A 15852-nucleotide genomic window follows, 5' to 3' on the forward strand; every position below is an offset into this window, starting at 1 on the left:
GAGACCCTCATAAGAAACCCCTCATAAGCTCTCTTGCCTTTACTGCCTTGTGAAGACAAGAGGGGAGCCAGTGCTTTATGAACCAGGAAGTGGATCCTCACCAGACACTTGAATCTGCAGGGGCGTTGATCTTGGAAAACCCAGCCTCCAGAGATGTAAGAAAGAAATGTTTGTTGTTTGAGCCACCCCATCTATGGTATTGCTGGAACAGACTGAATCGAGTAGGACAAACACTCTCCTTTCAATTTCATGTGCAATTGTACCAGGTTCAGGGAACTGGACTCTCTCTCCACTGATGATGTAATACTTACCAATGCATGCCTGCTCATCCCCTAGCCAAGCTCAGGACTTTCTGGTTTAGAGACGTCTTTCTTTTAGTTAGTGCTTACACACAATGCATCTATTTAATAAATTCAGTATTTAGTATGGGCTTCCCTGTGGCTCCACTGGTAAAGAATCTGCCTGCAATACGGGAGACCTGAGTTTGATCCCTGGATTGGGAAGATCCTCTGGAGAAGGGAAACGCTACCCACTCCAGCATTCTGGCCTGGGGAATTCCATGGTCTATATAGTCCATGGTATATATGTTGGGTTTTATTAACGTGACCATAACTGTCATTTCCATTAAGATGTTTACCTGTATGTTACAAACTGCCTTCCCTGAGGGCAGGATTCAGCTGTATGAACTACATTAACTTGATATGGGATCCTAGGCCAAAATATGCTTGAGAGAGGGAAAAGGGAACTAAACTCATGGTCAGTGTTCAAGACTTTGAGGATGACTTTGGGTACAACTCCTCATCGCTAAAAGGTGAAGTTTTAAATTTCATAAAATACAGGGTTTAGACTAGATTAGAGGCACTTACTGAAGGTTTGTGGTGTTTTAGAATGTTCAAGGAGGATTATTAAGGGATCTGTGAAATATTCAAAAGAGTATGTGAAGGTACACTTTTATTTGGAAAGAGTCTGGAACTTTCGCATTTCTCAAAACGATCTGTAATTCCCCTCAGAGTGACCATGACTTTTGAGGTGATTTTCTCCCCATGGGATCAAAGTGGTCCCATTGCATTCCCCAAATCCATCTTGACCTGTATGTTGTTGAGAGGAAAGAGGGTTCCAGACCCAAGTAGTCAGAGAATGTACTGCCTGCCTCGTGCAGAGTGCTCACCATTAGATGCAACACTGAAGTGAGGAGCGACCTTACACTTGTCACTTCAGGCTCTGATCCTGATTTAAAGAGATAGGGATATTGAGACCGGAGAGATCACTCAGGTAGCACCTTCAGCCTAGGTTCTTGGCTTGGAGCCTCTGGTATTACCCTGTTCTCAGGCAAAGAGTGCTCTCTGCTCAGTCTGCACTCATTATAACCAACCAAAGCTTTGCATTGATCTTCAACTGGAAAAATGCCCCTTAGAGATGATTTTGGTGACATAGAAGAGAGAGAATATTTGCATGTGAAGTTCATTTCCCTATTATTACAGTTGATTCTTTTCAATATCATGGGGGCTGCTTCTTGTCTTGGCTAGGAGGTTGGACTGGATGATCTTTTACCTTGAGATAGTGAAAAGGGAACTATGTTCATGATCAGTGTGCAGATTTTGTAGAATAACTTTGAGTGTAACTTCACCTCTGAAGGTTGAAATTTTACTGATCTTTAATGACCACTTTAGCCCAAAGAGTCCATAGTTCCATGTGTCCACACTTCTCTCCACTTTCCCTGCTGTGTTGACCATCTTTAATCCTATTGGGTTTGCCTTAAAGTAATGCTATTAATGGTACTACATCAGCTTCCTCTTAGTTAATATTTATCTAGGGTACATTTATGCATCTTTTTATTTTAAAACTTTTCTACCATTACTTTTAAACTTTGTAACTTGTAGTCTGACCGCCTCTTTTTACTGCTCAGTTTTGTCCAAGTACATTTATTGTGATTATTTGTGTAGTATGTTTTGTTATTATGTCTATGTATCTAGCTATTAATATTTTAATGAATCTTTTCTTTCTCCTGTCTGCCTTCTTTTTAATTTTAAAAAAATCTCTCCCTATTAACTTGAAAGTTCTACAATCTTCATCTACTATTTTAGGGGTTCATCGCTTCTCACGCTATGACTCTATGACAGCTTCCCTCAATCATTTATCACCATCTAGTGGATCCACATTATTCTTCTCACTTTCTTTCCAGAAAGAATGGGTAATAGGAGAAAGTGTTTGTCATTGCGATGATTTTATCAACATAGACAACCCAACAAAGTACGCTACATTTAAACATATATTCGTGGAGACGGATAATCCCAGAGCCTCTTTCCTTCTACCCTGTCAGCTTGTTTTACTTCCTAATCTTTTTTCCACTTTGTGACATGTAGTCTCTGTGCAATTATGATTTCAATCAATGAAGGGAGCCTTGCTGTTAGTGTGACCCCTTGTTGCCCTCCTCTTTGAAAGGGGCAGATATGCCAGGGTCCAGAATTTTCCAATAATCTTATCTGATAGCTAATTAATGGCCTTCTGTGGTTTCCATGGCAATGCCACGCTTTGCTGCCAGGCTTATCCAACGGGGCATTCTGTTCACTCTTTTGCCTTAGCATCAGCATATTAATCAGACACCATAGGTCCTTGGTTGTTGCATCAAACTGGTAAGATGCTAATTGAATTAAAATCTCACTTGAAGGCTTCAGGCTTCTCTTCCCCAATAGCTGGAGGGAACTTTGTTAGCTCAAAGAGTTGGACCCAAGCAGGAGGTGCCTGGAAATCCCCAGAACTTTGTGTCCTTTTATAAAAGTATTTTCCTTTCACCTTTGAACAAATATTTTGATGTCTGAATCTCTCTGTCCTTGAAAATTTATCTGATCTCCCTGCCCTTTCCAATCATTAGACATTGTTTATTCTCTTTGTAATATGATATGATGTAATTATTCAGTGATACTGTCAAGGTAAAGAGAAGTAAACTTTCCTACACACACACACACACACACACACACACACACACACACACACACACACGGCTGGTGAAGTCTAGGGAAGAGCCTTTTTGTTATTTGCCCAAGTCCTTTTCATTTTCAACACTCAGAATGAACGTGTCCATCTCAAGGCTGTACCAACTGCATGAACAGAGGTCATACATAACTTCTTCAGGGCTCCTCTCTGCGTGTCTGACCCCACAACAGCACTCATCATGGCGTACTGTAATGATTTCTTTTTTATTGTCTTTCTCATTAATGTATGAGGGCACAAAAAGCATAAACCATCTCCTTACAGATCTCACTTTTCTGGCACCCCATTCATCTACCAGGTGTTGAAGAGGGGCTTCCCTGTGGTCCAGTGGTTAAGGCTCCATGTGCAGAGGGTGTGGGTTGCTGAGATGTCTGATGATTTACTGAACTGCTATAGAATCTTTTGCTTGATGAACAGCTGCTATGTGACTATTGCATGAATAATTTCCAACCTAAATGAATACTGAATCTGCTCAAAATCTGAGGTCCAAACAACTATAATGGTGTGAGGCACACATTGTTAAATTGGTATCAAAATACAGGCTAATTCACACCAAAACCTGGGACAGTAAATTCGGAATTTCACTATGGGGAAAAAAAAAGGATATAACTTCCCCCCTCCACACACATACTTAAACTAGATAGTTCTTATGTGTTGTATGAACTGAAGCCTCGTCCTTTCATCTTAAACTATACAGGCGGGGGTGGGGGTAGTGTTTTCTTTGAGTCAAAGTGTTCCAGACTCTGGTGAGCCCTGAGATAGTTTCTGTATTTTTATCTACGAAAGCACTGACATGAGAAATGTACATTCTAGAACTGGAACTAGTGAGTGGAAGGTACACAGATGCGGGTAAATGTGTAGAAGAACCATCTAATAATTAGATCTGTTTAATAGCATAAGCTGGTGTGAGCACTACTGATCCCCTTCAGTAAAAGAGGAATCCCGGGAATGTGGACAGAACTACATGGGTTTCCTGTTCCAGGGAAGGGCCACTTAGCAAACAGGGGTGATGTCCCAAAGATAAGATTTGCACTGGGCAGACACCGAGACCAGAGGAGTCCTATTTTTTTTTTGATCCTGTTTCTCTGCCAATTTGGAAATGAAGACTCAGGTGCTCGAAGCATCTCTAGCAAGTACCCCCGTAACAAGAGGATAAATGCAGAGTTCCTGAGGCTAAGACACGCGTTCTGCCCCATCCTCTACAGATGTGCTCTGAAATGAGTTCCCTTCCTTACATCTCTCATTTCAATTTAAACCCCAAGTCCCAGACAAGGCTTCTCAGTTTTCAGAGATGCCCAAGAAGTGGCAGTGTTAGTGTATTTGTGTGTGTGTGTGTGTGTGTGTGTGTGTGTGTGTGTGTGTGTGTGTGTGTGTGTGTGTGTGTGTGTGTGTGTGTGTGTATTCTGAGTTAAACGATCATGTTTCACATACCTACTTGGGGAAGTCGGCCTGGCAGACCAATGCAATTTTAAAACCCACCCTATTTTATTACGGGTATTGACTTTATTTTTATTTTTTTAATTTATTTATCTATTTTTTTTACTTTACAATATTGTATTGGTTTTGACTTTAAATCAAACTAAAATATGCAGAGCACTTCCAGGGTATCTGACACCATTGCTTTTTGGAGACAGTAGTTGAAATGGGTTTCTTCGTTAAAAGAGAAAAAGGGCTCTCAAAACCATCTGAGACTGAAAGCTACTTCATCCCTTGGCAGCTCAGTTGGAGGAGTAACCACCACCGTGGCCAGCATGATGTTAGAAGGAGCGCAGCCAACGGGGTCAGAAGGCAGGTTCACCTCGCTATTCGGCCAGTGACCACGTGTAGCCATGGGCTCGCCATTTCTCTCTGAGGCTAGTTCCCAAACGCAATCAAGGAGGTCAACAGGCTGATATCAGAGGTTTCTGAATGGTTTTCACACCCTGTGGTTATGTGAACGCCTCTCCCCCCAGGGTCCCACCTATTGTCCAGCTTCAGTGAGTTTCAGTTTATTCAGTGTGAGAGAAGCTATCTGGGTGAGACGGCGCTGTCACTGAATCTCCACCCTTACGTGCGAACGAGTCGAAAGAACCACAAGGAATTAAGCATAAAGAGGGAAGAAATCATAACGGAAGAAATATCTTCTTTATCTATGTCCATCTCCTCCCACAAGGAAACATGGCAGTGTCGGTTGTACATTACGTATAGCTTTCTGTCCCGTGTTTAATCGTAGCACCCGCACAGCGGCGACCTTTACAATTCATCGCATACGCTCTCTCCCACCCCCCTCAACACAGCACCTGAGGCCAAGCAGCACCTCCCTCCGAGCTCCTCCCAAGACTGAGACCCTTCTCCACGACAGAGTATAGAAATCACAAACATGCCCCACGGTTGTATACAGTTGCTAGAACGTTTTTCGTTTCCAACAAATGAAGACTTTTCCTCCTTTCCTCTGAATAGTAATTACACTTTACAAATGTGTGTTTGTTTTGCTTTGCTTGGTTCTGTTCTGTTTGTACAACAAAAGGGAACGCCCGCGGCTAGCAGTCCGGGTTAACAGAGCTTGGCTGTCATCTGATCCGACTGTTTGAGGATCTCGGTGTTGTAGAGGTCCAGGGCGTGGTTCACCCTGATGATCTCGCTGTTGGTCAGTTTCAGGCGGTGTTTCAGCATACAGGAGAACAAGTCCAGCTGGGGTTTCCCCGGGGCCACAGGGGGGGCCAGGCGATTGATTCGGTCCCGAATATCCAACAGGAGGAGCATAACAGACGAAGAGGAGTAGAACTGGCCGCCCTGCGTGTAGGACTGATTGACCTGCTGCACGGCACTGCGCAGGAGGTCGGCGTTGAACCTCAGACTGTACCCGAACACCTGCACATCCGAGATCTTGATGTAGAACTGCCTCTTGGAGGGGTCGGACAGGTCCACGGGGCCCTGGCCAGTCTCATTGCGCAGGAGGGTTGGGAGCCGAGTCCGACTGCGTAGGTAGATGTGGACCGTCTCGAAAAACGTTTTCCACCGGTTGCCCAGCAGCAGAGTCCAGTTGTAGCACTGGCTGTTCTGGAGGCGGATCTTCTCCCAGCGCGGGTAGCCGAACTCCCCGAAGGGCATGTTCCAGCCCTCTGAGTGGCTCCCGCTGAAGGGGTTGACGTAGACGAAGAACATGGGGTCCAGGCTGCTGTTGCGCATCTGGCAGATGCGCATGGACATGCCGATCACCATGTGGATGAAGTCCATGCGGTTCTTGTTGCTCTTGAGAGTGAGGGACAGGCGCTTGCGCCACCGGGGGTCGAAGAAGGTGTCGAGGCGGATCTCGTTGCTGATGAAGGTGGTGTGGACGTAGAGGCGCGAGTCCATCTTCTGCAGCAGGTACTTGAGCTCTAGGTCCTGGAAGTCCAGGTCGGTCTCAAAGCTGATGAACTGCTCGCTGCGCTCCGAGTCCACGTTCTGCGGCTCGCAGCGGCCTCGGTACAGCTTGTAGCCCTTGTTGCAGGAGCCGCAGAGCGAGATGTTGGCCAGGCTGCACATGGCACAGCTGTTGTTCCCCCCGATGATGCAGGGGATGGGGCGCTGGCACAGCGTGGTGCTGCCGTGGCACACGCAGCTCCTCTGGCTCTCCAGGAAGGTTCCCCAGAACCCGTTCTCGTTGCAGTAGAGAAGCGACTGGACCCTTGCAAGCCACTGCTGAATTGTCCTGGGGGACAGAGGGGAGATGGAGAATGTTAACCATCATGGGTGGGCTTATGGTTCTCCAGCTGCTCATGCAAAGTGGGGCTGCCCGGAGAATGAAAGGACAGGGTAGGGCAGTTATCACAGGAAGGACACTGAATCTCACTTCTAGGAATGACAGTGTAGCTCTGAGTAATGTGGCGGACCAGCTATATGACCTTGTACTTCACCCTTCTAATGTTCAGTGTCCTCATGTGTAAAAAGGAAGGGGATGGAGTTAAAATGTTCTTTGAGGTCCTCCCAGCTTAATAAATCTATTATTTATTCATCTCAAAGAAGTTTGATTCAGAAAATTAAAGTGTATAAACTCAAAAAAACCCTGCTGAATGGCAACAGCTTGTAGAAAGTCGGCAGTAAAGAAGAATTGAGGGGTTATTTCTTTTAACCTACACCTGATGTTTCAACCCTCTTCACAGATTCCACCCATAACATCCAAAAACTTCAGCAAAAATGAATTCTCTCTAATATTACCCCGGAGATCATGGCAGTGCTTCCATACTGATGATCTCATGTGATCCTAACACTGCAGTTTCAAAACATATAAGAAAGATGCTATTCTCCCCATTTTTCTCCAAAATTTCAGTTCAGTGAAATTTCCATCACAGTACGGATGTCTAAGTCCCTCTCTCCACAGCCCCTCAACGCTTTTATAAATGACCTCGAGCCTGTCCCCAGATTCCAGCCTCTGGAACATTCCAATGAAGACAGATACTCAATCAGATAAGAAGCAACAGAAGAATAAGTTTAAAAAAAAAGATGTAAGTCAGCTTAGCGGCCTCTCATCTTTCCTCATTTCTGTGCAAGTCCCCTCTTGGCCGTCTTCCACACTAAGAATAATTCCTTACATGTGTCTAGCACTTTTTACCCTCCCATTTCTCACTTGAGCTTCACAACAACACCCCCAAAATAGCTTGCGACTTGAGGTCAGTCTGAGATTGCTTTGAGTCCTGGCTCCTCCACTCCTGAGCAGAGGGAGTGCTGGCAGTTTCCCTCGCCTCCCGAATCACTCCTCCCACACTGGGCTGTGGTAAGGACGGCATGAATTTTTATGTGAAGTCTTAGCCCCTAACTTGGTAGGTATTAGGGGCTCCATATAAGTTCGGTTCTTGTTATTCCTGCCAAGGGACTCTCAGCTTCATTTGCTAGACATGGCAGGAGAAGCTTGGAGGCGAATAATACAGGGAGTGGGTAGAGGAACCTCCTGGCTCGTAGCCAAGGCTTTTTTTTTCAAACAAGAGTCAAGGAAGCGTTTCTTAAGGCTGTTGAGAACCGCAGTATTGTTGATGGTGAGGATGACAATGGTGGCAGTGGTTCCTGATCCCCAATTTTTTATTTTAGGCCATGCTGTGCGGCATGCGGGATCTTAGTTCCCAACCAGGGATCGAACCCATGCCCCCTGCACTGGGAGCCTGGAATCTTATCCGCTGGACTGCCAGGGATCCCCATTTTAGAAAACTGGAGACAGAAGCCCTTCTGCATTGTACTGCATCTCTGGTAGGACGTGGTAGCAATCCCCCTGTTCTCTCATTTCCTCTGCCCAGCCACAATCGCCAAGCCCAAGAACCAGGGGGCAAGCAGCGCAGCCTAATCCTAAACGGCGCGTGCGCTGGCCCAAGCAGAACTTAGTTCAAGGCTCCGCTCCGTAGCCAGGAACAAGTCACTTCATGTCCCTGAGACTCAGTGTCCACATGCAAAAGGAGAATAATACAGCCTATGTTAGGCGGCGAGGGAGAGGACTGAATGAGATGATGTCTTTAAAGCATTTAATACAGAGCCGGGCATAGAGCAATTATTAAAAAGGTAATAATAAGTATTCTTATCCCAGAGAATAAGCTCTTCCTTTGAAGCTACGGAGACGCTTTCAGGATTTCCTTATCTCTCTGGGGTGGAGGGAAACCATTTGGTTACTGGGACATTTGGAAATGGATACTGTTGAAAGGGCTTCCCAGAATGCTGCCGTGCTTATCAGCTGAGAGAAAATGGAGGCATCATTAGAGCGCTCCTCGGAAGGGCTCTGCCTTTAAGTCCAGGGAATGATCCTGGCTTTGGCAATGACACCTCCCTCACCACGTTCAGAACGCTGGCCTGCAGCCCCTGGTTTTCGGTCAGTTTCCCCTCCAGGCTCTAAGGCTTGAGAGAGGGGAGCCCTCCTTCTCTGAGCATGGAGCCCAGACATGTTTGCTGAACGAATGAGCGGACGAACACTGAATGAATGAACAGACCAACATTAATATTTTTTCTTATTATTCATTAAAACAACAGCAAACTCCGCTTCTGTCTCCCAAGCTGCAGTATTAGTTTTCAAGCCCCTCCACCCACAGAGCTCCAGGCCTCCGCGGTCTCTGCTTCGCGTGGACCAATCCTATTACAGCCTGGAGAACAGCAGAGGGCCCAGCCTTCAGGAAACGGAGCTGGAATGATAATGAGCCGCGCGGCTGCCACCTCCGGAGCCAGAGCGTCGCTGAATATGGGCTCGGAGTCGTCTCAGGGTGCTGTGAGCCGCAGGGGCCCGCCACACGTCTCCGATTGCGTGGTTCCATCTGACTAGAGCGTCATTTCAAAACGCCCCTTTCAAAGGGCCCACACTTGGCCCCGTCACTCCCTCTCAAGGCGACAGGACAGTACCCCATTGAGAGCTCCTCCGCTCCCATCTGCAAGGCATTCCATAAGCGCGGAGAGCGCCCCCTTTCCCGTGTCTCATCATTGGGGCCCTTTGTCAGGACCGCCCCCCCCCAGCCCCTGGAATCAATGCCTCCTTGTGGCCGGGCTCTCAGCGCCCTGGGGGCGGGCGGGCGGGGGCAGATGGAGGCCCCCGCGGAGGCCGCCGCCGGCGGAGGGGCGAGGGGCGCATTAGGATTCCAGGCCTGCGCAGCGGGAGGCACCGGGGACAGAGGCCCTCTGAGGCGCAGCCGAGAGCTGCCTGGCACCTGCATCTCCTGACCTCGGCATAATCGTGAGGTTGTGGGCCGGATCAAAGACGCCATTAAGGATCCAGAGGAGGACGCGAAGGAGGCGGGCGCCCGGGAGGGGCGGGGAGGGCCGGGGCCGGAGGGAGAGAGAGCGGAGGAGAGAGGTGGGGCCCGGGGAGGCCTCGGTGCTGGAGGAGGCGGACGGGCCGACCCACCCGGAGTTAAGGAGGAGGGCGCGGGAGAGGGGGCAGAGGCGGCGAGTGAAGGCAGAGTCACAGTGTCAGTGGCTCAGTCGTGTCCAGTTCTTTGCGACCCCATGGGCTGTAGCCCGCCAGGCTCCTCTGTCCGTGGAATTCTCCAGGCAAGAATACTGGAGTGGGTTGCCATTCCCTTCTCCAGAGGGTCTTCCCCACCCAGGGATCGAACCTGGTCTCCCTCATTGCACGCAGATTCTTTACCCTCTGAGCCACCAGGGAAGCCCGGTAATAAGAGTGGGTGGGATGCAAATGAAGCAGCTCAGCCAAGCCTTGCAGTGCTGTAACTCCCAGAATCAGGGAATGTAGACGCCTGATGGGTCACCTGCGGGCAAACAATCCTTTTCTGTGAAGGGGGGCAGAGAGAGTGGTCAGGCAGGGTAGAAATGTTATTGTTAACGCCCCAATTCCCAGTGTCAGTGAACCTTCCTTAGACTTCAGGCCTTCATTTTGAAGAGATGAGCAAAACCAGAAAAAACCAGCTCATCCCAGTTTTTTGCACACCTGCCCTTTTAGCACAAGCAACTTCTCATAATGAGGAATCCACCGCCATCAGAGCCATCTCCTGCACCCTCTCCACCTCTAGCTTTTGCTCTGGGTAGGGATGACCGATACTCAGAAACCCTGCTGTGCGGGAAGACAGGCAACCAGCCCAGCAAGTGAGCCAGCGGCTCACAGCCACCAAGCACTCACTGCGCACCAGGCACTGTGCCTGGTTCCCCCAGAGCGGCGTGGGTAACCGCGGACAGCACCGAGAAGCAGGCTGACATGTCTGCCATCACAAAGTTATTCCACATGCCAGACCAAGCTCTCTGACTCCAGCATGGGCGCACTTTCCGACGAACCACAGTATAAAACTATAGCCAGCCAGAAGAAGGAAGCAGGCCACAAGAAGAGACGTAAATGGAAATAATGGAAAAATACTGGAACTTTGAACGTGTGGAGGGCCTATTATCCTATTCCTTGCTTCCCCTAGACCTGCCAGTCATCCCTCTCCTCCGTTCACAGAGAATTGGAGCTCACCGATACAAGCGCTCAGGGAGAGGCTGGGGACCAGGGGGCAGGAGGGACTGCGATCTATAAATACTATTTCCCAGGCTGGCTGGTGACAGCCCGCCTCAACCGTTGCAATGGAGGAGCAGTTTAATAGGCCAGCTCCGGAGGGCGGGTCTCACAGAGGGCTGACACAGTCCCCACCACAAGGTAGTCCATGTGCAACAGTGAGGACCAAATTTTGAGGTGCTTTTCTCTGTCCCTGGAGATCCAAAGCATCTTCCCTTTTCAGCCAAAGCTGAACTTCAATACGTCCAATTCAGCATCTTTCTGCTGGATGGGACTCCAGCTCGTTCTGATGGGGGGGGGGGGGCGGGTGTTGATGAGAGGAAGGGAGGGAGGGCAGGAACCTGCATTTCATTCCTAAAGCTGGAACCCCCTGGGGTCTGGTAGGCAGGCTCCCACAGAGGCAGAGAACCTTTGAGAGGCAGCAGCCCTGGAAATATCCAGCCCATCTCTCTCATGTTTAGACCTGAGCCTTGAGGTCTGGTGAGGTGGAGGGTCAATGTTTGCTGAGTGCTTTCTCTACCATGGCAGCCAGCCTTTATCCTCACATTAGCCCCAGGAGATAGGACTCTCTCGTGATTTCCATCCCACTGAGAGGGCTCGGAAGACCAGAGCGGACTGCGACGTTCCCATGGCCACACAGTATGGACATGGGGGACCAGAGCTCAGGATGTCTCCATCCTAACCCCTGTGTTCCCTCCACTCCCCACTGCTACCCTCTCAAACCCAGACTGGAGGAGGAGCTAGACTGTGGTCCACTGAGACGCCCCCGCCCCCACTGCTCTCCCGCAGGCTCCGTCTTGGCCTCAGCCAGGATTTGCGGAGGAACTGACAGGCCTCCCCCGACACAGCTGGAGTTGCTAGGCATTTGGAGGGCAGAGGCTCTGCCACCCGGGGCTTCCCATCAGTGCTTTCAAATGCGCACGCCTCCCTCTTGGAACCACCTGGGTAGGGAGCCCAGGCTGGGATTCCTAATTCTAGCAAACTTCCTGCTGATTTTAATTGGAGGTTTTGCCCGAGACAGGAATGCAGTGCCAGGCCAGTGGCATTTTAGGGAAGATCATACAAATCGAGTGCCAAGGAGAGAGGGGAGAACAGCTCTAGGCTAAAAGAGAAAACCAGAATCCAGCAGACTCCTTTGCCTACCGGAAGTGTTTGTTTAAAAGGGAGAGGAGTTTTTTAAAAATAATGAAATTGGAATTCTGAATCATTATTTATGCCCTGTGCTTCTTCCTTGGTATTTCTGTGACACTGTAATGGATGTCTGAGTAATTCTGTGACACTCTACAAATTGTGTACTTTATAGACCAGAGACTGGGAAGACAAACAGTTGTTTTTAGGTTTCGGATGATGCACTGTTTCTGGGGGTGTGCTGTGTATGACTCTGTGTGTGTGTTACAGGAACAGTGCTGATAAAAGATGAATATACCCACCGTGGAGCTCCACTGAGAGAAGCCTCGGTTTATGGACACGCAGTGAGAACTGTGACTGGCCATCAGACCCACTCCGTGTTCACTGTCCCCACGTTCGTATTTAGTTTTCATCATCCCCCTCTCTGAGCCCCTATCACTGACTTAATAGTTCCTTCTTCCTTCTCTCAGTTTTTCCCGTGAGGTCAGAGCCTCACGGAACAGTTCACAGCCATGGGAAAAAAGACCCGAAGAAGAATTCTGGGGCCTCTCCCCACGATGCAGATGTTTTCTGCTTTGGTGTTGTGCCCTGAAGGCAATAGGTCTTTCTGGGGGAGGCCAGAGGCCGAGGGCAGAAGGCAGGAGAGGAAGAGCAGCAATGCAAAACTCTGACGGAGTCTTTAAAATCAGGCTGTCAGAAGTTTAACAGGGAGGATGATGAAACAGTTTTGGCAGTTACAGTTTTGTGTCTGGAAAGAGGTGACAGGCAACATCGGCTGCATTTTCAAATTTGGCATTCTGCTTTGGGGCGTGGCTGTGCTGGAGGCAAGGGAAGGAAGGATCCAGAAGCCTCCTTGGGGCTGACAGAGAGGCTAAAGTAGCAGGAAGCTCCCAGGTGGAGAGCTGCAAGAGCGACTTACTCTTCCTGGGCAGCGGGCAGGCAGAATGGCAGACACGGATGGAAGGCGCAGACGCTAGAAGTGGCTGCTCAGGGCTAATGGGCTGCGTCCCGAGGCACAGCGGTGGCCCTGGGGGTCAGTGGTCCAGGCAGGGAGGGTCTCAGCCAAGGAAATGCTGGGCCTGCTCCACCACTGTTCTGCTGTGGATATGTGACCCTGGATAAATCACTTCACCTTTGATCCTCAGTTTCTTTATCTGTCAAACGGGAAAGGTCACACCTACCTTACACTTTATCTTCAGAAGGAGAATCAGACACACAAAACTCCTGGGAGGTTTGCAGTGAAAGGGCGCTATGATTGACCATTAACCATTATTATTACTGAGGGCAAAGAATAACTGTGGTTTATGAATGTTCCAGGTAAAAATAACTCCTCTCGGTTACTAGAACAGCCCAGTTGATTATAGCTTAATGTCCTAATCTCACTGGTCACTCACCCGCCACAGTTCTAATGAATGCTGTCACCATAATGCTTGAAGAAAGAGCTAGATGTGGCTCCGGAGTCAGCAAAGATGGGGTGTGGAATCACACCTCTGCTGCTCAGCACTTAACCTTCAGCTAATCGCTTGTCCTTCCTAAGCTTCAGTTTTCTCAACTACAGAATGGAATCATAATACATTACTTGCAGGATTGTCTTAAAGATCAGATAAGATAATGGATGCAAAGCTCCTGACATAGAGTAGGTGCACACTGTCTCTCATGAAAACAAACTACTGTGTTCCTCTTGAGCTCACAAAGAAAAGGGTCCTTTTGAAATCAGTACAGATTTAAAAATCCAGGGAAAGAATTCAATAATTGTTGCTGGATCCATTGAATATTGATATTAAAACAGCAACCACAAAATCTCTTATTGACACAATCACTTCTATACCCCAGTTTCATTAACAGAGGGATTACAGGTCTAAATGTGAAAAGTAATACAATAATAACACCACTAAAGCACCTTCTAGAAGGAAACACAGAGGAGCAGCATTCTGAGACTGGAGCAGGTGAAGATTTCTTAACACAGCTCACCATAAAGGGGAAAAAAACCACTGATTAATAGGGTATATTAAGATTAAAATTTATCCATCAAAAGATACCGTTCAAAGAGCAGAAAGACAACCCTGAGTTAGAAAATATATTTGCATTACCTCTACCCAATCAAAGACTGTATTTATAGTCCATAAATAACTCCTACGCTGGCTGGATGCTAGGCTAGTCAAAGGCAGTTCATACTGCCTGAGTCTGCCACCCCTTTCTGAGTCTCTTTAAACCAGAGGAGATGCAATTATCACGATTTATATTTTTCTTCACAAAGTTCTCACTAAACTATTTAATAAATGTGATATGTACCCCGCATCCTAAAAAAATGACCAAAAGGGGAAGCAGGCAACTGATACGATGATATGAACGGGCAGATCATAAAAGAGGATATTCAAAAGGCCAATAAGCACATGAAACTCCATGTCATGAGTCATCAGGACCACGTCAACTAAAATTGCAATGGGATACTACTGTAGCAGAATGCTACAATCAAAATAAAAAGGACGAGAAACACTAAGTATATGTTTATATCCACAAGGATATGGAACAATGGAAAACTCTTCTATGCTACCTGCAAGAGAGAGCATTGGCTCAGCAATGTTGGGAAAATGGGGAAGTACCTACTGAAGCATCTGTAAAGCTGAGTAACCCTGACCCTAGTAGACACCCAACACAAATGCACAGGGAAGTTCACCCCAGGGCACGTGGAAGACAGCAGCACTGTCCTTCACAGCCCCGTCCTGGAGACTGTGCAAGAGGAGAACGGACGTCTAGAGACACCATGGAACACCCTCGAGAAGGAATGTGCTGAAACCACACAAAACAGTGTGGAGGAATCTCACGGAAGAACAAGAGGTAAAAGAAAGCCAGATCCTGAAGGTCTACGGTGTACAAAAGAGGAAACTCGGCGCTAGCGTGGGAGCAGCCGTGAGAGGCGCGCTTCCCTTGGAGAGAAGGCCGGTGGTGCCTGAAGGAGGCGAGGAGGACACGGGGGCTCTGCCCTGGTGAGAACGCCCTGCTCTTGGATCTGGGTGCTGGTTACATGTAGGAATTCATTTTGTGAAAATTCACCTTGCTGCACACTTAATGGGATTTTCACTTGCTATATAACTCTAACGCTTCCATAAACATTTACCCAAAAAATCATCCTTTAGAACAACCAGAAAAACACTATTAAGGCAGCAATACGTTACATTTTTCTATCAGTTTTAAACTTTCTAAAGCTCTTCCAATGGGTTCTCTGATCTTGATCTGCACACCTTTTCTGTGTCATAGGTTGGGTTGAAAAGGGTATCAGGGATTTTTAAGAATATGAAAAACTGGGCTCAGAGAGGTGACGTAACGTCCTCAAGGTCACCAGTGAGTTGTTGCATTGCTAAGATTACAACTCACCCAGGTGTGAGTTTGTTGGGCTGTGTGGAGGGTGGAGGTGGGGAGGAGCATAGGGAAATGATGCTGAAGAGGAGAAGGAGCTACAGAAACGGTTAGAACTCAGTTCTATTTCTGACTCAATCCTTTGAGCCTCTGGATTCTATTCTGAACAGGAAGCCACTTCTGAGCCTCGGGGAAGAAAAGAAAAAAGAAAAACTAAAACAACAAAAAGGCTCTGAAGATGCTTATTTTCTTGCCTTACGTCAACAGAGTGAGTCAATTGTCCTACCTGCTATGAATGCACAGGGACACCCAGGGGCGGGCATCCCTGGCAGCACTGGGCTAAACAAGCCTTGTGCATCTCTCACGCGGATTCAGCTACCAGCACCGATCTCTGCCCCTCATCCCGACCGTGCACCCTTGGGGTGCTGTGGGGTTCGGCCTCG

General features: G+C 48.0%; 1 protein-coding gene across 6 annotated transcripts in view; it reads right to left on the bottom strand.

Moving 5' to 3' along the window:
- Positions 1-5096: 5096 nt before the first annotated feature.
- Positions 5097-15852, bottom strand: part of BRINP1 (BMP/retinoic acid inducible neural specific 1) — a 526454-nt gene continuing 515698 nt past the window's right edge. For all 6 annotated transcript variants that reach the window (XM_081576124.1, XM_081576137.1, XM_081576125.1 and 3 more), the window contains one exon: positions 5097-6664. In XM_081576124.1, the coding sequence (XP_081432250.1) occupies positions 5524-6664 (1141 nt within the window). In that variant the 3' untranslated portion in view covers positions 5097-5523. The remainder of the gene's footprint in view (positions 6665-15852) is intronic.

This window comes from Giraffa tippelskirchi, chromosome 1 (genome assembly GCF_054371585.1).
Source record: "Giraffa tippelskirchi isolate mGirTip1 chromosome 1, T2T-mGirTip1v1.2.pri, whole genome shotgun sequence".
NCBI lineage: Eukaryota > Metazoa > Chordata > Mammalia > Artiodactyla > Giraffidae > Giraffa > Giraffa tippelskirchi.